The sequence below is a fragment of the Coregonus lavaretus genome (assembly GCF_964263955.1).
Source record: "Coregonus lavaretus genome assembly, chromosome: 22".
NCBI classification, from domain to species: Eukaryota; Metazoa; Chordata; class Actinopteri; order Salmoniformes; family Salmonidae; genus Coregonus; species Coregonus lavaretus.
Window position 1 is genome coordinate 18460640 of NC_140009.1, and position 21937 is coordinate 18482576.

Consider the following 21937-nt stretch of genomic DNA (forward strand, 5'->3'; position numbering starts at 1 on the left):
ATGTCAGGAGACGAGGTAAGATGTCACTTCTTATCCTGCTGTATATACTCTTCTCTATTAGTCGGAGGAAGAATATAAACCAGGGGTATATTCATTCCGCAGATTCTGTTGCAAAACGTTTTTTAAACGGAATCAAACGAAATAGGAAAGTATTTACCTGAATATGTCCAATAGAAACTTTAAATTTAAATTGCAAACCTGAACTGTTTGGACTAATGATTACACCCTAGGTGTGTATTCATTACGCCGATTCTGTTGGAAAACTTTCACTCAAAACGGAAAGTTTTGCAACGAAAATTAGTGTTTCTCTTGGACAACTTCAAAACTTTCGCTCCGTTTTCTAACGTTTGGTTCTTAAACGGTAAACGATTTTCGTTGCAAGACTTAATAAATACACCCCAGTGGCAATCTTTGTGGTGGAATGACTTTCGGCCTCAGCCGACAAGGCTTTCCGTACCATTTACATTTGAGTTACTGGCCCAACGCTCTTAACCACTAGGCTAACTGCCGCCCAGTACCAAGAGCTTGGCTAGTGGGCTAGCTAATGAAAAGATTAATAATGTTTTCAATATAGTGACCAAATGTCAGCTAAATTAAACCATTATGTAGAATTGTGAAACATATTTTAGCAGGGTGTATGTCAATGTTTTCTCTATGTAAACATTGTACCAGCAGTAACTAGTCTTAGAGGACTGCAAATATGTTTCTCAATTAACATAGCTATTTGTCAGTGGTGTAAATTACTTAAGTAAAAATACTTAAGTCGTTTTTCGGGTATCAGAACTTTACTTTACTATTTATATTTTTGACTACTTTTACTTTTACTTCACTACATTCCTAAAGAAAATAATGTACTTTTTACTCCATACATTTTCCCTGACACCCAAAAGTACTCGTTACATTTTGGAAAAAATTGTCCAATTCACTCACTTATCAAGAAAACATCCCTGGTCATCCTACTGCCTCTGATCTGGCGGACTCACTAAACACACATCCTTCGTTTGTAAATTATGTTGGAGTGTGCCACTGTCTATCCCTACATTAAAATAACATGAAAATGGTGCCGTCTGGTTTGCTTAATATAAGGAATTTGAAATTATTTATGCTTTTACTTTTACTTTTGATACTTAAGTATATTTTAGCAATTACATTTACTTTTGATACTTAAGTATATTTAAAACAAAATACTTTTAGACTTTTCCTCAGGTAGTATTTTACTGGGTGACTTTCACTTTTACTTGAGTCATTTTCTATTAAGGTATCTTTACTTTAATCAAGTATGACAATTGGGTACTTTTTCCACCACTGCTATTTGTCTTAAATCACACTGGGTATAAGCTAATCATCTTTATTTAATTCTCCCATCAGATGATATTCGACCCCAACATGACCAAGAAGAAGAAGAAGCCTTTCGTGCTGGAAGAAGACTGTGGAGACAGATGGGAGAGGACACAGAGCAGGTGGAGGCCAAGGAGGTGGAACCTGACGGTGAGGACGACAGATGCCGCGTTCGAAACAACTGGGAACTCTGAAAAATATGAGGTCAAATCATGACGTCAGTGATCTTCAGGTCAGAAAGTCGGAGCTCTAGAAGGCCAGAGTCCCCAAGTTGGAATTCGGAGTTGGATGACCGTTCAAATCGCTTGTTTTTTTGAGAGGAAAGGAAACGTGGAAACAAGGGCCTTTTCTAATTTGGCCAAAAGTCTGTCCTCTGTCCTCTTTCCACTCTCCTCCGTGACCCGGAAACCGATAAATAATTGAGGAGAGTGTCCTCGTTAGGAGGCAAACGGAAGACAATCCTCACCTCCCTGAGTCCTTCGTGGAAGAGTTTTGAAATCTGCAATTGTTTTCTCGAAATAGAAAAAGCATGTAAATATTTTTAAACGATATGCTACTTATCCTTTTATCTATACAATGTCTTGCACAACTAGCTACATTTTGTTTTTATCACTTTATACATTTATTTTAGGATTCCACCCTGTAAAAGTAATTTGCCTGATGACGCGTGATTGGAGAAGGAGTCTCATTTCATATAAGTGCATTTTCGGCCACTTTCTCTCTCCTCATCGCTTCTCCTTCATTACCTTTGACCTTTTTCAAAAGGAAGCCAGGATGGAGGAGAGAGGATGCAGGAGTTGAGCAAACCAATTGAGAAAAGGCCTAGGAACAGAGGAAACGCGAAATGTCCCATTAGTGACTTCCCGCTCTTTTAGACCACTGATCTGTCATGATTGGAAAGTGGGGAGTAATACAATAAGACCAATATCAGTAGCGCTCTGAAACGTGATGCAGCAGACCATCTTGAATTGACAATATTGTCATTTTGTTCAAATCCTTAGTGCAATCCGACGATCTTGATGGCTTGAACTTTTTCAACCAGAAGAAAAAGAAGCCCAAGAAAGTGTTTGATAATGACATTGAGGAGTGGATAAAGGTATGTTATAGGACTTGATTTATATGATAGAATAAAAGTATACGTTGTATGTGTACCTGGAGTGGAACCATATCGACGTGAAATTGAAGTTAACAGCCTAGTGTTTGTTTCCAAGGCTTTGGGGCACCACGTTCCTTTGTGAATCTTTCCTTTGAGTCTTGTCACATCTAATTTGCCATTGTAACATGTTTTGCTGACAGGTTCTCTCAATCTGTTAAAAACGGGCTGAAAATTGAAGGAGAGCAGAACAAGGCAGTGGAAGACGACGACCTGGAATCTTCAGTTCACGAAGGTCGATTTCCATGAGGAAGGAGAGATACTGGAGAAGGACGATTGTATGGAATGGCATTTCACCTTATAGTAATTATTCACTTTAGTGAGGGGCAGTGTCTTGAATGCTGATGTCTGTCTTATACATTCCTTTCAATTAGTACAATTGTGTTAAAATATGACCATGTGGTGTTTTTGCTTTAGCTCTTCAGGATGATGAGGGGGAAAACAATGATGGTATCTCATTCAGCTCCCAGTCTGGTCCGGCATGGGTAAGTATAGACAGACACTACACATATGACGAGGTAGGGCGACTTATTTCAATTCAGTTAAGATTATTTTAAATAATATTGCAAAGGGCATTTGGTTATATTGATTCAAGGCACGCCCTGACTTCAGGCTGTTGGTTCCTGTAATTCTAGTTGCACCAGTTTGAGAGAGTCTGATGTTCATATGTGATGTCCTCCTCAGCTGCTGAACCATGTCATCAACATTATGCGGGAGAAGAACCCTAACATGGTGGCCGATGAGAAGAGGAAGTTTGTTATGAAGCCCCCACAGGTGGTCTAAGTGGGCACAAGGAAGACCTTGTTTGTCAACTTCATGAAAAATAAAACACTAATATATCTTGTAGAAAGAGGAGGAAGGGAAGCGCTACTAAGGTACACAATAGTAAATGTTGGTAGACAGAAGGTGCTCTTTGGTCAAAGGGGTGAATTGGTCATCAAAAAGAAAGGAGGACCGAGGCACTCTTCATATAATTAATTAAAATGCCTTTATTAGTATGGCATGTTCAATAGAAACAAGGTTTTTTACAAATCCGACACGTTTCGGCTGCAAGGCCTTCGTCAGGGAGTATAAAGAAATAATACAATGTCCTCTTTTGAACAGCTTTTCCAATTAGCCCTAATTTGAAGAGGGAGTGGTTACAAAGTTGATTGGACACACCTAGTAAGCAATACTATACACATTAAAAAGTGAAATACTGTAACTATGTTATCATACAACTCCAAGTTAGAAGTATCAGAACACTTAGAAAGGTAGTTCTAACCTTTAAATATGACTGGGAAAAGTGTCAAAAATAAGAAAGCAATATATTCCATAGTACACTAGAAACCAGCAAAACATGAACAACAACAGTCTAAACATAGCTGAGGGCAATTGAGCAAAATGTCCACTAGATGACAGCAAATGGACCTATCACAACCCTACAGGAAGGGTGAGAAATCCATATCTTTATTTAAATCAGGGTATTTAGTGGCCTGTAGTTTGTAAATCCAAAAACGTTCCCTTTGGTTTAACTGTTTAAGACGGTCCCCTTTTCTAATAGAGGCCGGAATATGATCAATACCCATAGCTTGTAGGGAGGCAGGGTTACCATGGTGTAAGGACTTGTAGTGCCTTGCCATGGGGTAGTCTTCATTGCCTACCCCTATGGCGTACTTGTGTTCCGCTAAGCGGTCTTGAAGGCGTCTCTTTGTCCGTCGAATGTAGAACACCTTGCACTGTGGACGTTCCAATCTATAGATGACATGAGTGGTTTTGCAGTTAATGAAATGCTTGACGTAATACTCCATTTTGGAAGCTGTGTCAACAAAATACTTTTTCTGTGCAATATTTCTGCAATGGTTGCACTGGTTACATTTAAAAGAGCCCTCTTCAAATTAGGGCTAATCGGAAAAGCTGTTCAAAAGAGGACATTGTATTATTTCTTTGTACTCCCTGACGAAGGCCATGCAGCCGAAACGCGTCAGATAAAAAAAAAAAACTTGTTTCTATTGAACATGCCATACTAATAAAGGCATTTTAATTAATTATATGAAGAGTGCCTTGGTCCTCCTTTCTTTTTGATGACTAATATATCTTGATTAGATAAGTATTCAACACCCTGAGTCAATACATGTTAGAATCACCTTTGGTACTGATTTCAGCAGTGAATCTTTCCGGGTTAGTCTCTTAAGAGTTTTGCCCACCTGGATTCTACACAATTTGCACAATTTAAGTCTAAACTGTAACTAGGCCACTCAGAAACATTCAATGTTGTCTTGGTAAGCAACTCTTGGTCATCAATTTGGTCTTGGTAAGCAACTCCAGGGGCCTTGTGTTTTAAGTTATTGTCCTGCTGAAAGGTGAATTTGTCTCCCAGTGTCTGTTGGAAAGCAGACTGAACCATTTTTTTCTCTAGTATTTTTCCTGTGCTTAGCTCTATTCCGTTTCTTTTTATCATAAAAAACTCCCTAGTCCTTGCCGATGACATGCCACCACTTCACGATAACAGCACTTATAGTACAGTTGACCAGGGCAGATCTAGCAGGGCAGAAATGTTATGAACTGACTTGTTGGAAAGGTGGCATCCTATGACGGTGCCATGTTGAAAGTCACTGAGCTCTTCAGTAAGGTCATTCTACTGCCAATGTTGACCTATGGAGATTGCATGGCGGTGTGCATGATTTTTATACACCTGTCAGCAACAGGTGTGGCTGAAATAGACAAATCCACTCATTTGAAGGGGTGTCCACAAACTTTTGTGTATATTATTAAGTACAATTTATACAGGGAATCATATTACATTGGTGTATTGGTGACCAGAGCAAAATATGTAAAGCAGGGGTTGGCAACAGGTGGCCCACGGGCCAAAACCGGCCCACAAAAAAGACTGTAAAGTCACCAGGAATTCCACAAAAAAAGAGTTTAATTTAGTACATCTGTTCCCAAGTATTCCCACGAATAAAGGAATAGACATATGTGATCATCTCAATGTAATCAAGTTATTGTTATTTGAAAATAACAATCTATTTTTGGGCTTAGTTGTGGTAAATTTGAAGTACACAAATTGTTAGAATTATGCCGGCCTCCCGACCATCCGCTCCGACAAAAATCGTCCTGCGGCTGAATCTAGTTGCCTATCCCTGAAGAATGGTTATAGATGCAAATTATCTGGTTATCCTTCACTTGTGGTTAATATTTAGACACTCGGTATGTCATGTTTGCGTGCCTCATCTTGGTTTGTGTTTGGCTTGCAGAGGAAATGTGACGTGTCACACCTTTCGCTCCCCTGACACCATCCTCTGACCCTCCCCTGGGCCGGAGATTTGGATACCCTTGATAACTGGACTTTGGTTTGGACTGTGAGAGGGTTTGTTGTTGTTGCTGCATTATGCCCAGGGTGTGAGGGGAAAAAAAGCTACATGCTTTGAGGCTCAAAGGTCTTGCATGTCAAAAGGAGCTGTGCACGGATGCATTTGTCTTGCAGGCAAATCCCCAATTTTCAGTTTTCTCAGCTGTGATAGATTCCTTCAGAGCCTCTCTCTATTCCCTCCAAGTGAGCATTCTTCCTACATGTTTTTCTTCCATCGTATATAGCCCACATATTGAATCATCAAGACAACTCTGTTATGACAAAGTAATTGATATTGGCTTCCCTCAGGTTGAAGCATAGGGGTGTGTAAACAAACATTGAAAGATGCATTCAGGGAGCTAGGTTTCAGTATCACATGTTGTCATGTGAATTTCTATCTCTAATTCAACCTAAGCTTGAATCATTACCAGAGGTTGTAAGGCTCTGGTTTTAATCATCAATGATTCAAGGTCCACAACCCACAAGTATTATCTGTATATTTATTCATGGAGAGCTCTGGCGCCAAAAACACATACATACTGTTTTTATACCTCTTGACAAACAAAGGCACTATGCTCCTCCCACCTTTAGGTGGCTTTCTTAAACAGTTTCCGCCTTCCCCTTCACCCTTGAATGTTTAGTACCGCCCCCTCTGTTAGTGGGTTGACACTACATGATAATTCTAACATTTATACTGTATTTGGGGTGAAATCCTTTAGTCATTATTCTTAAAATCCAAATTAATCTAACACATGTACCCTTTTCAAACGGCCAAGCTGTACTCTAATGGTTACACATCCACCATAGCTGCTGTAACTGTGTTGAAAAGAACTGCGAAAATAAAATGTTAAAAGCAGTACATTTTCGGCAGGATAGTGTAAAAAGGTTAATGGAGCGTCGGTTTATTTTTTAGCTTGTCTACCCTCTACTGCTTTTACAGGCTTATCTGAGATCTTTATACTTCATCATAGCAGACTGTCAGAAGGATGTTTAAGCCTTGAGACATGGATTGTGTATGTGTGCCATTCAGAGGGTGAATGGGCAAGACAAAATATTTAAGTGCCTTTGAACTGGTATGGTAGTAGGTTCCAGGTGCACCGGTTTGTGTGAAGAACTGCAAAGCTGCTGGGATTTTCACGCTCAACAGTTTCCTGTGTGTATCAAGAATGGTCCACCACCCAAAGGACACCCAGACAAATTGACAACCGTGGGAAGCATTGGAGTCAACATGGGCCAGCATCCCTGTGGAATGCTTTCGACACCTTTGTAGAGTCCATGCCCCAACGAACTGAGGCTGTTCTGAGGGCAAAAAGGAGGGGGGTGCAACTCAATTTGAGGAAAAATATTATTCTGAGCAGGCACCTGGGATGTAAGAGGTTGTTGATTTCAAATAATAAACCAGAACTTACAAGCTATTCACAGGGTATCAAAGCAACTCCTGATTTGTTCAAAAAAGCATATACAAAGTCTATTTCAAATTATTTTAAACCTGATTTTTACAATAACAACACAAATATTCAACTTTCTTGCATCACTGTTTCATTTTTAAGAGAATGTGTTGTTTGGTTTGCCTTATTGATTATATTGAATAGGTAACACCAAAATAAATGTTTATCGTGCAACTAATCCTTGAAAGTGTGTCAAAATCGTTTTATATCAAAACGGGAGTAATTTTTAACGTAATTCTAAGTAACCAGATATCACCTGCGATTCAGATCGAACTACTTTTTACATGTCAAACACGTATTTCATTGTGAGATGAGATTATCTGCGCAGCGCGTCTGCAATAAAGACTACCTGGAACGGACCCTAAATTGCCGACATGTGCAGTGAATGCACTTCCTTTTCCGCTCACCGCGCTGCGTTTTCTTCTTCGACTAAGCTTCTTCTCAACGTTAAAAAAAGGTAAACAAAATTGGTATGTACACATTTGAAGCTACTGCATTTCACTGGGACAAAAGTAAGCTATTTAGTGTCACAGCATCGGTTGATATGAGGATTGGGTGCAGATGTATTGCTTGCTAAGTGAGCAACATGATAATGGTTTATGAGTAACCTCCATTCATTTAGCTATATCACTAAAGCCCAACAATAGCTAAATCTATTGCCACAATTTGACAACCGCTAGCTGTCTTATGTTATTATAGTTTATGTATACTATCACTAATGCATGTAAAGGTTAATTGAATAACCACGTTATTGTAGTGCTGTCCATTCTGTACCATTTAAGGTTACTAACCGCGTGTTGGCTCAAGTCAATCCGACATCATGAGCTTGTTCGGGGCCAGCACTGGCTTTGGCGCGGGGGGATTCGGAGCGGCAACTACGGACACCCACAACCCAATGAAGGTAGCTAGCTAGCTAATAACATTCCCTATCTGTAACCTGCTTAATTATCAATATTTTTTTACTATTAGAACTTGTTCTGAGAGGTGTAATTCAAATGTATTTGATTTTAAATGATGTGTTATCTCATATAGGATGTGGAAGTAACCTCACCCCCAGATGACAGCATCAGTTGCTTGGCGTTCAGTCCCCCTGCCATGCCAGGGAACTTCTTGATAGGGGGGTCCTGGGCCAATGATGTGAGTCAAGTCGTCATGTTCCACTTAAAGTGCCCACTTCAGACATATGCCTTTTTTGTTGCTATGAGTCTAAAACCCATTCACTTTGTAACAACACATGTGACTGTTTTCTTACATTTTTCCAGGTGAGGTGTTGGGAGGTACAGGACAACGGGCAGACAGTCCCCAAAGCCCAGCAGATGCACACGGGTCCAGTCCTTGATGTCTGCTGGAGCGAAGTATTGCCCCCTCACATCACACATCTTTACCAACCAAATTAGGTGTTTGAATGAAACTTGACTTATTCGTTACCTTGCTCTTTTAGGACGGTAGCAAGGTTTTCACTGCGTCTTGTGACAAGACTGCCAAAATGTGGGACCTCAACAGCAACCAGGCAATACAGATCGCACAGGTAAATATTTCAGGCTATGAACACTGTTTTCAGGGTTAATTTTCAATTGTTAGTTTCATCACCTCTTTGTGCTTCCCTTGAATACATTATGACAAGTTCTGTTGACACTAGATCATATTAGAAATGGTCTTTGATTTGTGTTTCCACTTAGCATGATGCTCCTATTAGAACAGTCCACTGGATCAAAGCCCCCAACTACAACTGCATCATGACAGGTAGCTGGGACAAAACTCTGAAGGTAAGAAAAATGATTGGGATTGGGAACAATCCTTGTTCCAAAATGATGAACTATTTTATATAATAGTTATTATGTAGTTATATAGCATATTAAAGGAATAGAGCCAAACAGTCCTTTATCCCAGCGGCAGTAAGGCTCCTGAATGACAATCACTAGTAGGTCCAGCGGGCTGGCTTACAGTTGACATTGTTGTTGGCAGTGTACTGATGTGAAAAGTGTATATTGTGTACAGTTGAATCATGAATCCCCCATGAATTGCACTGTTTCTATTATCGTTGTGTGTATTGTCTGTATTTGTCCATTGTATGCTTGATGATATGTTTAATGTAAACAAAATGTTCCTATTGTGATCATAAAGTCATTATCTTAGTTATACTTTAATAGTTAATTTACTCCCTTGTTTGATTTCCTCTGCTGTAGTTCTGGGACACCCGCTCGCCCAACCCAATCTTGTCTCTGCAGTTGCCGGAGAGGTGCTACTGTGCAGACGTGGTGAGGACCTAGTGCTAAAGCTCCAGTGGTTCATATTCTTTAAGTGTTTTTCTATAATAGCTCTGAATAGCGAGGACTGAATAGCGTTCAGCAGAGTTAAATGTTTCCCAAAAAATTGCTTAAAGTTTGCTGTCCTGGGGCCTCATTTATAAACCGTGCGTACGCACAAAATATACCCCAAAATGTGCATGCGCCAGTTTTACCACAAAAGTTGGTATTTATAAAAACTGAACTGAACGTGAGAATGTCCTTTCCTCCACGCAAATTAGACTATGCATACACACATCTTCTAGTGGTTTAAGTATTGCAAGCAGGAAAGTAGGCCTGTGCAAATGGGGGATATGGTGACACGCTTATTCATAAAAACATAATAACAAGATGCTGCCATTTTCTGTTAGTGAGAAGATTGAATATCAAGTGTGTTTTATTTTTGGATTCTAAAATAATTACATAATTATTTTATTTTCATAACCAATTCAGAATAAGTTACTCAACTTTTCTGGCTGTGATGGGTTCATATTCCTGAAGTAGCCATACAACAAATGACCATGCGCATATCTCATTTAATTGGGTCTATGTAAATAGATAGGCTATGTATTTCAAAGTTTTGCTGTATGTGATCCCATATGCAGCGTGGTTTATAGCCTACAAACGAATGTAACAGGTGAACATCGAGACAGTTGATCTTTTACTTTGAAGTATGTATGCTACTACCTTATGCCTTAGTTTTCTCTTTCAGAAACGGTCACAGTCCTTTGCCAAATACAGCATAAATTACTGCAATTTTTTAAAACTTTCTGCCAACACAGTAAATAGACAAGTAGTTTAAGTAAAATATTTGACAGTATGGGTAAGCTACAGTATTGCTGTGTGATAGGCTTATGATGTCATGCTCCTATTTAACCTCAGAGCCTATATCAAGGCAGGACATAGAAACACAATAATCTATTGATAAACAAAATATTGAAGTGTGGGCTGAAGCCTACTTTTAAATTGTTTCCAATATACAATCAATCTTGCAGAATGCGCAGACGGGCACTCGCTATAAGCAGCATGTTTAGTTTGAAAAAGTGATTGCAAAATAGCAAAACTTTCTGCCCACACCTCTACAGAAATGTGATCAAATATGCCATTGCTCTTTCTTTTACAAACTGCCGTGGCCTAATTCCAATAGTGATGAATGATACAGCAAATAAAGGGCGTTGTTGTCACCCTAAAAGGTGAATGGAGGCTGTTTTCCGGGCTGAGTTTTAATACTCGTTCACGTGTGCACAGTTTTACGACAGGTCTGATTTATAACGGGAATCATGCGTATGTATGGCGTGCACCAAGTTTATAAATCTCCATATTTTTAGACTTACGCATTCTTTTCAGAAATGGCGCACGCAGATATTTAGTGTGAAATTTACGCAACGGTTATAAATGAGGCCTCTGGTTTTATAAGCCATGTGTTGTCATCTCAGCTGATTGGTTCCCTGTTGTTGTTTCCAGGTGTACCCCATGGCAGTGGTAGCTTCTGCAGACCGAGGTTTGATTGTATATCAGCTTGAAAACCAGCCGTCTGAGTTCAGGAGGATAGACTCACCACTCAAACACCAGGTGACTGGTCTCACATACCAGGTGACTTACAGGTCTCCCTAAAATAGTTATTTTGACCTCAATGGGACTTCCTGGATAAATAAAGGTTACATTAAAAAAAAATATATATACATTTACTAGACTGTCTACTACTGTGCATACACACACTTTTCTTCCTCACACATATTACACACACCTTTTCAGAGTGTAGATTCCATTGATTATCAATTATTCATGAATAGTTCATGCCTGTGGTGTACAACCTAACACCACCTCTTCCATCTCCCTGTATCAGCACCGCTGCATAGCCATTTTTAAGGACAAACAGAACAAGCCTGCTGGATTTGCTCTCGGGAGCATTGAAGGGCGGGTCGCCATTCACTACATCAACCCCCCTAACCCGTGAGTGCCACAAACCAGGCTTTTCTTTACCAACTGTGAGAAAGACCTTGGCTACCACCCACTGCACCCTACTCACCACACTCTGTGTTTTTGTGTTGTAGAGCCAAGGATAACTTCACCTTTAAGTGCCACAGGTCGAATGGAACCAACACAGCCACACCACAAGATATCTATGCTGTGAGTCCAGCTTGTGCTCTCTCCACCCTGCTTCCATATTAGTTTGGCTACAGTCAGTAGGTAGAATAAGATATTGGGGTGTTTTTCATGCAAACACCTTGCTGTTTCTGATCAAACAGGTAAATGCCATCTCCTTCCACCCTGTCCACGGGACACTGGCGACTGTTGGGTCGGACGGTCGCTTTAGCTTCTGGGATAAAGATGCCCGCACCAAGCTGAAGACCTCGGAGCAGCTGGACCAGCCAATCACAGCATGCTCCTTCAACAACAACGGCAACATCTTTGCCTACGCCTCCAGCTATGATTGGTCAAAGGTAACATTTAGTCTCGTACCTCATGTTATGATAGGTTGATTTAAGACTCATTCTATTCCTTCAAAATGGCCAGGCAATATTTTAAATAAGCTAAATTGATACATCTTTGTGTTAAATCTCAGGGACATGAGTACTACAACCCTCAGAAAAAGAACTACATCTTCCTGCGTAATGCTACTGAGGAGCTGAAACCACGGAACAAGAAATGGTGAGTCAGACTGCCTGTGATTGTCATTTCATCAATCACGTTTGGTCACCTCTATGGTGACCTTTACAAGACATGATTTTCTATGCTCATTAAGAAATGTAAAACCACATGTATAATGGTGGACAGGAAAATACTTGAAAGCAATAGACTTAATGGCTTGTACATTTCTCTCATGTCTCTAGATTTGTCCAGTGTCTCGCCTGTTGTTTGCAAAATGGAGGGTTGTCAAACGCACACGTCATGCCTGCACGACCCTGTTCCTATCCTGTGCCAACACCAATGGTGGAGCTGCTGCTTGCAAAAAAACCAATCACCAGAGGTCTTTCATCTACTTTGCATTGGCCTGGCTACTCTTTCCCAGCCACGGGCATTCCAATAGGGGTTGGAGAGTGACAAGATTATATTGTTTTGTAATATCTGATATTTTATTTTCTATTGTCACGATACCATGATTGCATTTAAAGTAATGTTTTTTTTCTCTGTTACATTGTTGTACAATTTAATGACATTGGAGAATGAAATAAATGAGTAGATAAAGACAAGTTACACTATACGTCTGGTTTTTGCAACACCTTTTTTCATTCTCCTCTTCTACTCTTGCTCATATCCAGTGCAGTGATGCACAATGTTTAGAACAGTAAACAAACAAGAATGCATAGAACATACATTTACATTTTAGTCATTTAGCAGACGCTCTTATCCAGAGCGACTTACAGTTAGTGAGTGCATACATTTTCATACATGTAATATGATTATATTGTATTATGTGCGATTTAGCAGACGCTTTTACCCAAAGCAACTTTATAGTCATGTGTGCACAGAGGGCCAGTATGAAAAATGTATGCACTCACTAATTGTAAGTCGCTCTGGATAAGAGCGTCTGCTAAATGACTAAAATGTCAATTGGATCACTAAAAAAAATACATTTGTTGGCGTGTGTGTGTGTGTGTGTGTGTGTGTAATACGCAGGCGTGATGACATTACATACATGGGCTTCTGTAACTAAACTAAGGATAGTCATTATAATTTACATTTACATTTTGGTCATTTAGCAGACGCTCTTATCCAGAGCGACTTACAGGAGCAATTAGGGTTAAGTGCCTTGCTCAAGGGCACATTTACGTCATTTAGCAGACGCTCTTATCCAGAGCGACTCACAAATTGGTGCATTCACCCTATAGCCAGTGGGATAACCACTTTACAAATTTTTTTTTTTTGGGGGGGGGGGGGGGGGTAGAAGGATTACTTTATCCTATCCCAGGTATTCCTTAAAGAGGTGGGGTTTCAAATGTCTCCGGAAGGTGGTGAGTGACTCCGCTGTCCTGGCGTCGTGAGGGAGCTTGTTCCACCATTGGGGTGCCAGAGCAGCGAACAGTTTTGACTGGGCTGAGCGGGAACTATGCTTCCGCAGAGGAAGGGGAGCCAGCAGGCCAGAGGTGGATGAACGCAATGCCCTCGTTTGGGTGTAGGGACTGATCAGAGCCCGAAGGTACAGAGGTGCCGTTCCCCTCACTGCTCCATAGGCAAGCACCATGGTCTTGTAACGGATGCGAGCTTCAACTGGAAGCCAGTGGAGTGTGCGGAGGAGAGGGGTGACGTGAGAGAACTTGGGAAGGTTGAACACCAGACGGGCATAATTGAACATGTTGCATTTTTACAATTTTTCATCCATTTGGATTTCTATAAAAATAGATTTCTATAAAAGGGACACTGCATTTGGCATCAATATGTGCAGGTCCCAGTATCTCTAAATTTCCCTTGTCTACAGTAGGCTACTATAATATATAACTAAACTACTCTGTATGATAGACTGAAAAATGCTGCAGGAAATTCAGTTTAGTTCTATATGCTTGAAGACTACACGCAGAATTTAGAGAGACAGACGGGTTTGGTTTAGATCAGTGTTTCCCAACAGTACAAATTTTTATTGTAACCCTGGACAAGCACACCTGATTGAATTTATAGTTGAATGAGGTGTTTGTCAAGGGCTACAATGAAACTATGACCAGCTACAGACACCGGAGCGTGAATTCGTGTATTCTCGCGATGGTCCTTTACGTCACAGTCTACATAAAACATTCGATCTCCTCGGCTACTTCTCTTTTGATAACGGTATTTTGTGCGAGAATCAATAATCATGCCTCGCATATATGTTGGAAAACTTAATTATAACGCTCGAGAAAAAGACATTCAAAGATTTTTCAGTGGCTACGGAAAGCTTATGGAAATTGATCTGAAAAATGGGTAAGTTTATCGTATCAAGAGAATCAGTTGAACAAAAAATAGCTGGCAAGCTAGCTAATGGTAACTTCATATCCAGTTAGCTACCTACTTGCTTTCGGCTAGCTAGCTTCCCCAAAACATAAGCGAAATACATTCACATTTGCCTTTCAATTGTGTTGATTGCGCATGTAATAGCAATTAGCTAAAGTTAGTGGTTATTACATGCACACATTTGCTTTACTAAAGCATTTAACATGTTTTGTAAAGAAGGCCCCTAGCTAGCTAACGTATTTAGCTGCTAGCTACTACACATCGTGTTCAAAATGGCTGCTTGTTTGGCTGCAGGCAGTTTTTTGGTCGTTACTAGTTATTACAGCCAAAGTCATGAATCCCGCCTATTTCTACAATTGATCTTCTTAAAATGTGATTTTTAAACCTAACCACACTGCTAACCTTATGCCTAACCTTAAACGAAGACCAAAAAGCGAATTGTTTTCATGCATTTTTACAATATAGCCAATTTGGACTTTGTTGCTGTGCTATCTAGTGGAAACCCATTTTTTGTGCAGCCATGTAGCTACCAAATGTTATTTGTCACATGCGCCGAATACATCAGGTGTAGACCTTACAGTGAAATGCTTATTTACAAGCCCTTAACCAACAATTCAGTTTTACGAAAGAATACCAAATAAAATCACCCAAAAAATACAATATAAAATAATACTAAATAAAAGGAACAAATAATGAAAGGGCAGCAGTAAAAAAAAACATAGCGAGGCTATATACAGAGGGTACCAAGTCAATGTGCGGGGGCACCGGTTAGTCGAGTTAATATGTACATGTAGGTAGAGTTATTAAAGTGACTATGCATAGATAAACAGAGTAGCAGCAGCGTAAAGGGGGGGGGGGGGATGCAAATAGTCTGGGTAGCCATTTGATTAGATGTTCAGGAATCTTATGGCTTGGGGGTAGAAGCTGTTTAGAAGCCTCTTGGTCCTAGACTTGGCGCTCCAGTACTGCTTGCAGTGCCGTACCAGAGAGAACAGTCTATGACTAGGGTGGCTGGAGTCTTGACAATTTTTAGGGCCTTCCTCTAACACCGCCTGGTATAGAGGTCCTGGATGGCAGGAAGCTTGGCCCCAGTGATGTACTGGGCCGTACGCATTACCCTCTGTAGTGCCTTGCGGTCTGAGGCCAAGCAGTTGCCATACCAGGCTGTGAGGCACCCAGTCAGGATGCTCTCGATGGTGCAGCTGTAGAACCTTTTGAGGATCTGAGGACCCATGCCAAATCTTTTCAGTTTCCTTAGGGGGAATAGGTTTTGTCGTGCCCTCTGATGTATATAAACCCTGTATTGCTGATGCTAGGTATTGGCAAATGAGGCTCTGAAGTCACCGGTCGGCCATATTGGCACTTCCCACAAGAAACAGTCCTCCATGTGAATGAATGTAATTCCTACAGTATTACATGTATTAAAGTATTTTTTGTTTTTGTAGGAGAGACTAACATTAGCACTTTTTAAATAATGTATACTTTTATAGGGTGTCCTCCCCACAGGGTGAAATATCACTTCCTTATGTTATAAAATACATTTTACTAAGACAAATATGATTATTCATGTTCTGACTCGTTCTGCGGGGTCTTTCTCTAACACACCATTAACATTATATTCAGTCTGATTTTGTAACCTAATACATCCAATAAAAAGTACTGAGCTCTGACAGCGGTGCAGGTTTCTCAGATTTTACATTTTGTGATCGTCATCTTAGAAGTTGTTTCCGCGAGTCACAAAAATTAGCATGCGCTGAATTAAATGTAAAAGGCATTGAGAATGAAAAGCTTGGTATACACTCAGTGCTCCTTGACATTTCAGAGATGCACTTGTTTTTGTGAAATCTTAGAAAAATAAAAGGAAATTTGAATTAGTATGAAAAGTGTATACTAAAATGTGAAAATACTACATGAAGTCTCAAAATCGATATCCATCTTACCTCTTATGTTAGGGCTGGGCGATATGGGCCAAATGGCATATCACAGTATTTTTACAATTTATGACAATATTTTATGTTTTTAAATAATAAAAGTTCAAAATTTGCTTTGAGTAGTGCGTGACCCTAGGGCGGCAACACATACATTCCAAGTAAATTAATTCTGTCTTTCTCCATTCTGTTCAATTCATCTTCAACCAAAAATTATTTCCTGCATTTTCATCAATTTCTGCGTTTCCTGCACTCATTTGAGATCATTTCCACACTGCCACATTGGGTTGCACAATATGGGCAAAAAAATCAAGGCCTTATTTTTAACTAAATGTTGCAATTGCGATTTAGATCAAAACACTTGGGTGAACTGTTGGAATCATGGAAATAGAATGTTTATTCTAATTCTATAGTTAGAATATAAATAATAGTGGCCACTTTGAACGACAACGAATGAAAATGCCATTGAGTAGTTATTGTGACAGGGTAGGAACCAAAATGTTGGGCAGTGTTTCCTAGGGGGACCCTATAATCTTTGGCTACATTAAATGTTTCTTCATGTAGCCAACATATTTATGCTTCGCCTATTCCTCTTTGATTTAGAAGATACTGTTGCACAAACAACATGCTGATTAAGGCCTGCTAAAACTTGCATAGAAAATAAACTAGCTGTTTGTAGACGTAAGAAACAAACTGTAATTATGGAACGCTTTATATTAAGAAGCAAAGTGGAAACAACATCGTTGTCATCAACATTGTTGCATGTGATGCATTGACCATGCAGACTGAACACAAGTTTTTCGTGGTCAAGCAACAACAAATGCGCTCCTAGAGTGACCGGGGCAGGGCTAGACCTATGTGGAAAGCGGCATGGAGAGAAGGAGAGGGATGACTCGAGTAGAGGTGTAAACTATAAAATGGACGTTATACATGGCATATCACATTTAAAAAAACAAAAACATTCAAATACCATTTATAACATAGAAGGTAAAGTAAAAACTCAAACCGGTACCTGCATCGATACCGGTGTATATAGTAAAATACAGCCTTACTATATATTGTTTTATGTCCTGCGGATTCGAAGAAGAAAGATGCAAGTTCAACGGGGAAGTGAGCCTGTCAGGTAGCCAGTAGCCTTAATTCTTGCACAGAATTCAGCCTAGCTGTTGCAATGCAATTTTTCAGATTTTTTACCACTGTTTTTTATTTTATTTTGGCCCAATGACTTTTGAACAGATTGAGGTTTGGACCATTGGTTTTCTTAGAGGAATATCTACATAATTAACACATTATTTTACCCATTGGTCAAGAGGCATTTTTGATTGGACACCCTATACTGCAGGGGTTGCGTTAGTTGAGAAATATGCATTTTCTAAACGCAGACCATCAAAAAATGTGCTTCAATAGTGATCAGGGACGTGCAACTTTAGTTATCCTTCACAGAAAACGTTAGTGCAACAAATTCGGCAGATAATAGCTTCATTTTCATCAGATGACTACAGAAGTGCAACGCTATTTGGCTAGCAGCCACGAGTAAATGAGCGTACAATGAAAAGGCAGTCATTTTTGCAAAATCGATGCATGGCCATCATATTTCTGTTTATCATAAAAAGAATGCAGCCAGCGACATTTCCTAATGTTTTGCTTCAAGTTAATCTCAAATTTTACCGTAGAAAAGTAGGATATACCGAGAAATGCCCGTTGGTGAATTCTCATCCGAGTGGAGAAGTGCAACTGAAGCACAAAATCAGTCTGATGCAGAGCAGAAATTACAATAGGAAGCATTATAGATCTGCATTTACAAAACGCACCAAGATAGTTCTGCGTTAACGCAACTCCTGTACTTTAAGGAAAAAGTTTTGATATATCACATAATATAATTTAAAAGTATGCATTAAGGTGTCTCTAATAGAATAAATGTTGCCTTTTTACAATGGTGGGGGAGTGCCAAGATGGAGGCGTGGTGGCTTCAAAACAGCGGCCCTTGTGACATCTCTAGTGTGTATATAAATCATTGGTAGCTACCTTAAAATTAGTTAGCTTATTAGCTAGCTAGTAGCTGATAAGTGCCTTCAAACTCATTGGTTTGGCATTTTTATTTATTGCCAGCTTATTTAACTTTTTTATCTTTTAGATATGGCTTTGTAGAGTTTGAGGACAATCGCGATGCGGACGACGCAGTGTATGAACTGAATGGCAAGGAGTTGTGCGGGGAGCGCGTGACCGTGGAACATGCCCGAGGACCGCGGCGTGACCGAGATGGATATGGTGGTGGTGGCGGGGGTGGTGGTCGCAGTAAGTGCAATGTTTTAAAATTTTCCCTATGCCCTTTTCCCAATGGGTCAAGGAGATGTGAATGTGGACCGTACACACACAGACCTGTGATCCTGAAGTGGAGTTTGACATAGCTCGCCAATACTCAATGATGTCACAATTGCCATTGTGTCACCATTGAGTATGGTACAAGTTTGACCCAACTCAGAGCAGACATCAGATTACTGCTACTGATTGTTTAGGTGTAGTGAAACCATGTTTCCAGTGTTTTCTTCCTGGTGGAATTGTAAACCCCAATAAACAACTGTATTTACTTAATAAGAAATCACGACTTTGTCACCATATAGCCCAGCTGTACCGTTAAATACCATTACATGTGAATTGTATTTTGCGTTTTGATTTAAACATTAACAAAGTCCTTGATGTTTCAATTTGAAAGAGTCCAGCTGCGGGCTGAGTCCATTGAGGCTAAGATGACTGCCTGTCCCGTTTGGCCTTGGCTTTCACCTTACAATGTGTGTGTGACCTATGCCCCTTGACCCTTGGCTGACCTAACCGGAAGCCTTGACGACATCATCCTTTTTCCAATAGACCAGGGGTGATGGTGAGGATTCCCATTGGTTTCTATGTTGAAAGAATAAGTGGGACGGCTTTAAGTCAACATGTTACCGCTCGCTGTAAGCAGGCAAAGCAACTGCATTGTCCCCAGTTTGACAACCGGTTAGGCTAAGTCATGGGGAAAAACTTTTGTAGAGTTATGTCAGTTGGCACTCTTGCAAAATGTGATACAAGTTTTTGACAGAGACTTTGTGGAAGCCTCCATTTGTCTTTCAGGATTCAAGGGTTTGTAAGAAGAACATCACTGTCCATTTGTTTGTACTGCTAAAGATTTGCAGTTAGTAAGACTGGCTGTATGTTGCTGATAACAGATGCAGTGGTGTTCTTTGCACAGCAGTGAACTACTTCAGAGGCTGTACAGTGAAGAGAATAAAAACTGACAGCCACTAAGCCAACAAATGCCACGGCTTTAATACCTCAGTCACTTTATTAGGTTTGTCTTGAGATTGGGTCCAGATGGACATCTCACAGGACCTATATTAAACATTACCACACCTTTTATCCTGGTAGTTGCATTCTTTGTTTATGGTCTGATCCACTAAGTGAAATGCCTATATGCCACTCTGTTTTGCTGACTATTTGTGTCTTGTCATTTGAAAGGTAGTAGTGGTTACAGCAGCAGCAGAAGCCGCACTGGCAGGGATAAGTACGGGCCACCCGTCCGTACGGAGTACCGACTGATTGTTGAGAATCTGTCCAGCCGCTGCAGCTGGCAGGATCTGAAGGTGAGTTGAGGGGACAACTATGTTTAAGCAGTAAGGCCCGTGGCAGTATTGCCAATATGCCACACCTAAGGGCTGTTCTTAGGCACGACGCAAAGCATATTGCCTGGATACAGTCCTTTAGCAGTGGTATATTGTCCATAACCCACAGACCCGCAAGGGGCCTTAATGCTATTATAAACCGGTTACCAACATAAATATAACTGTAAACAAGTAGTTTTGCGTCAACCGTGGTATATTGTCTGATGTACACAGAGCTGAAATGTTGTTTGAGACAATCAGCATTCAGGACCCAAACTACCTGGTTTATAATTATAGGTCAGGGACAGGTACTGAAGATGAACTGCCAGTTGCTATCCATGGTAGGCCATTTGGTTCAGAAAAATGAGGGTAATATTCAGCAGTGACTTTGCCTTGTCCCCTACAGGATTTCATGCGCCAGGCTGGAGAGGTCACGTATGCCGACGCCCATAAGGAGCGTACCAATGAGGGTGTCATCGAGTTCGGCTCGCGTTCGGACATGAGAAGGGCCCTAGACAAGCTGGACGGCACAGACATCAACGGGAGGAAGATCCGCCTGGTGGAGGAAAAGTCCCGCCGCCGACGCTCCTACTCCGGCAGTCGGTCCAGGTGAGGTTCTACACACCGCTCTGCTCTTTATGAGTAGTTGAATCCAGTGTGTCCTCACACATAGCCATCCCTTTAATGAGACATTTGTATTCTTGTTACCCCCCTGCAGGTCTCGCAGCAGACGTCGCTCTCGTAGCAGGAGCCGCAGGAGCAGTCGCTCCAGGAGTAACTCCAGATCCCGCTCCCGGTAAAATGGCCCTCCTGTCTTAGAGAATTATGGTTTAGATTAGTCAATATGGGTACAACAAAGATTGTAAACAATTCTGTCAACCCCATGCAGATCCCATTCTCGCAACAAGAGACGCCACTCCAAGTCTGCAAGGAAGTCTCGTTCCCACTCTCGCACCCGCAAATCCAGATCCCGTTCCAACAAAAGCAAGTCCCGTTCCAAGAGCTGCTCAAAGGTGAAATCCGAGCGGGATTCCCGCAGCCACTCCAAGGAGAAGTCTGCCAGCAAGAAGTCCCGTAGCCGCTCAGCGTCTCCCATGGAAAATGGGAAGGAGGAGCGTTCCTCTCGCTCCCCTTCCCCAGCAGCTGACCGTCCCTCCAAGTCTCCGGACAAGCGTTCGGTCTCCCACTCCAAATCCCGCTCCAGGTCAAGATCAGCGTCCCGAGATTAAAGGCTTCATCCACATGTTCCCCATTTGCGCAACTGGTGATATAGGACCAGCTCCTATTTAATTTGACAGATCAATCGCAGCACCAGGTGCATCAAGGCTTGCTCAGTCTTAATCAGTGCTATCCTTGACACTTAAAAATCAAAACTACTAGCTTGATTTTGTATTATACATGGCATGAGAACGATTTAGTCATGTTTATTGTGGGGGAGTGCACGTCGTAGATTACAGCTATTGATCCGTTTTGTGTTCATTGTACATAGAGGAGCTTGTCTGAAGGGCTTTGTGTTTAAAACAAGCCAGGCCTTTTCATTAATATCCTTTTAGTTCTTGTTAGTCTTCCTCCCTATCTGCTTTTGCTTACCTCAGAGTGGTGTTTTGAGTTGATTTTTCATTTTTATGATATGTCATTTCACCTATTGAGCCTAAGTGTGTTTTTTGACCCCCTCTCAAGATGTACTGTATGTGTGCAAACAATTTGTAGACAGGCAGAGTTTTGGCATTGTATGAACAGATTTACCATCGACGGTGGTACAGATTACACCCTCTCCACATAAGAATCAGTTCTGATTACATGTAACATGCCCATTTTTTGTATTGTACATTTAATTAAAAGTTCATATGAAAATGTTTGGGTTGTGATTTGTTATTTCTCCAATGATGACAC

At 40.7% G+C, this 21937-nt stretch overlaps 2 protein-coding genes and 1 pseudogene across 12 annotated transcripts; all 3 read left to right on the top strand.

Moving 5' to 3' along the window:
* LOC311149546 (eukaryotic translation initiation factor 2 subunit 2-like) lies at positions 1 to 5776 on the top strand (annotated as a pseudogene). The gene is made up of 7 exons: positions 1 to 15; positions 1369 to 1488; positions 2340 to 2434; positions 2657 to 2769; positions 2909 to 3009; positions 3176 to 3366; positions 5728 to 5776. The product of its transcript is annotated as a eukaryotic translation initiation factor 2 subunit 2-like (transcript).
* Positions 5777 to 7638: 1862 nt separating this feature from the next.
* Positions 7639 to 12749, top strand: LOC311149374 (mRNA export factor-like; the record flags this gene model as incomplete). Of its 10 annotated transcripts, none has more annotated exons than XM_084186547.1 (13): positions 7639 to 7727; positions 8053 to 8171; positions 8303 to 8407; positions 8533 to 8625; positions 8712 to 8798; positions 8950 to 9036; positions 9457 to 9528; positions 11020 to 11148; positions 11402 to 11508; positions 11610 to 11685; positions 11805 to 11999; positions 12122 to 12207; positions 12390 to 12749. In XM_084186547.1, coding segments are annotated over exons 2-13 (1119 nt in total). In that variant the 5' UTR covers positions 7639 to 7727; positions 8053 to 8090. The 10 variants fall into 10 exon arrangements, with proteins under 10 accessions (XP_084042673.1, XP_084042678.1, XP_084042676.1 ...); XM_084186552.1 differs by having other exon boundaries at positions 11020 to 11127; XM_084186548.1 differs by having other exon boundaries at positions 7665 to 7727; positions 8028 to 8171.
* Positions 12750 to 14244: 1495 nt separating this feature from the next.
* LOC311149405 (serine/arginine-rich splicing factor 6-like) lies at positions 14245 to 21900 on the top strand. The gene is made up of 6 exons (XM_084186589.1): positions 14245 to 14451; positions 18544 to 18704; positions 19902 to 20026; positions 20451 to 20653; positions 20763 to 20840; positions 20934 to 21900. The coding sequence occupies exons 1-6, from the start codon at positions 14345 to 14347 to the stop codon at positions 21271 to 21273; spliced, it is 1014 nt and encodes a 337-aa protein (XP_084042715.1). The 5' UTR covers positions 14245 to 14344; the 3' UTR covers positions 21274 to 21900.
* Positions 21901 to 21937: the final 37 nt, after the last annotated feature.

Coding starts and splice junctions, on each gene's coding strand:
- LOC311149405 (XM_084186589.1), top strand. CDS start 14,345: ATGCCTCGCATATATGTTGGAAAACTTAATTATAACGCTCGAGAAAAA. Junction 20,027..20,450: donor GCAGCTGGCAGGATCTGAAG/GTGAGTTGAGGG, acceptor TGTCCCCTACAG/GATTTCATGCGCCAGGCTGG. Junction 20,654..20,762: donor TACTCCGGCAGTCGGTCCAG/GTGAGGTTCTAC, acceptor ACCCCCCTGCAG/GTCTCGCAGCAGACGTCGCT.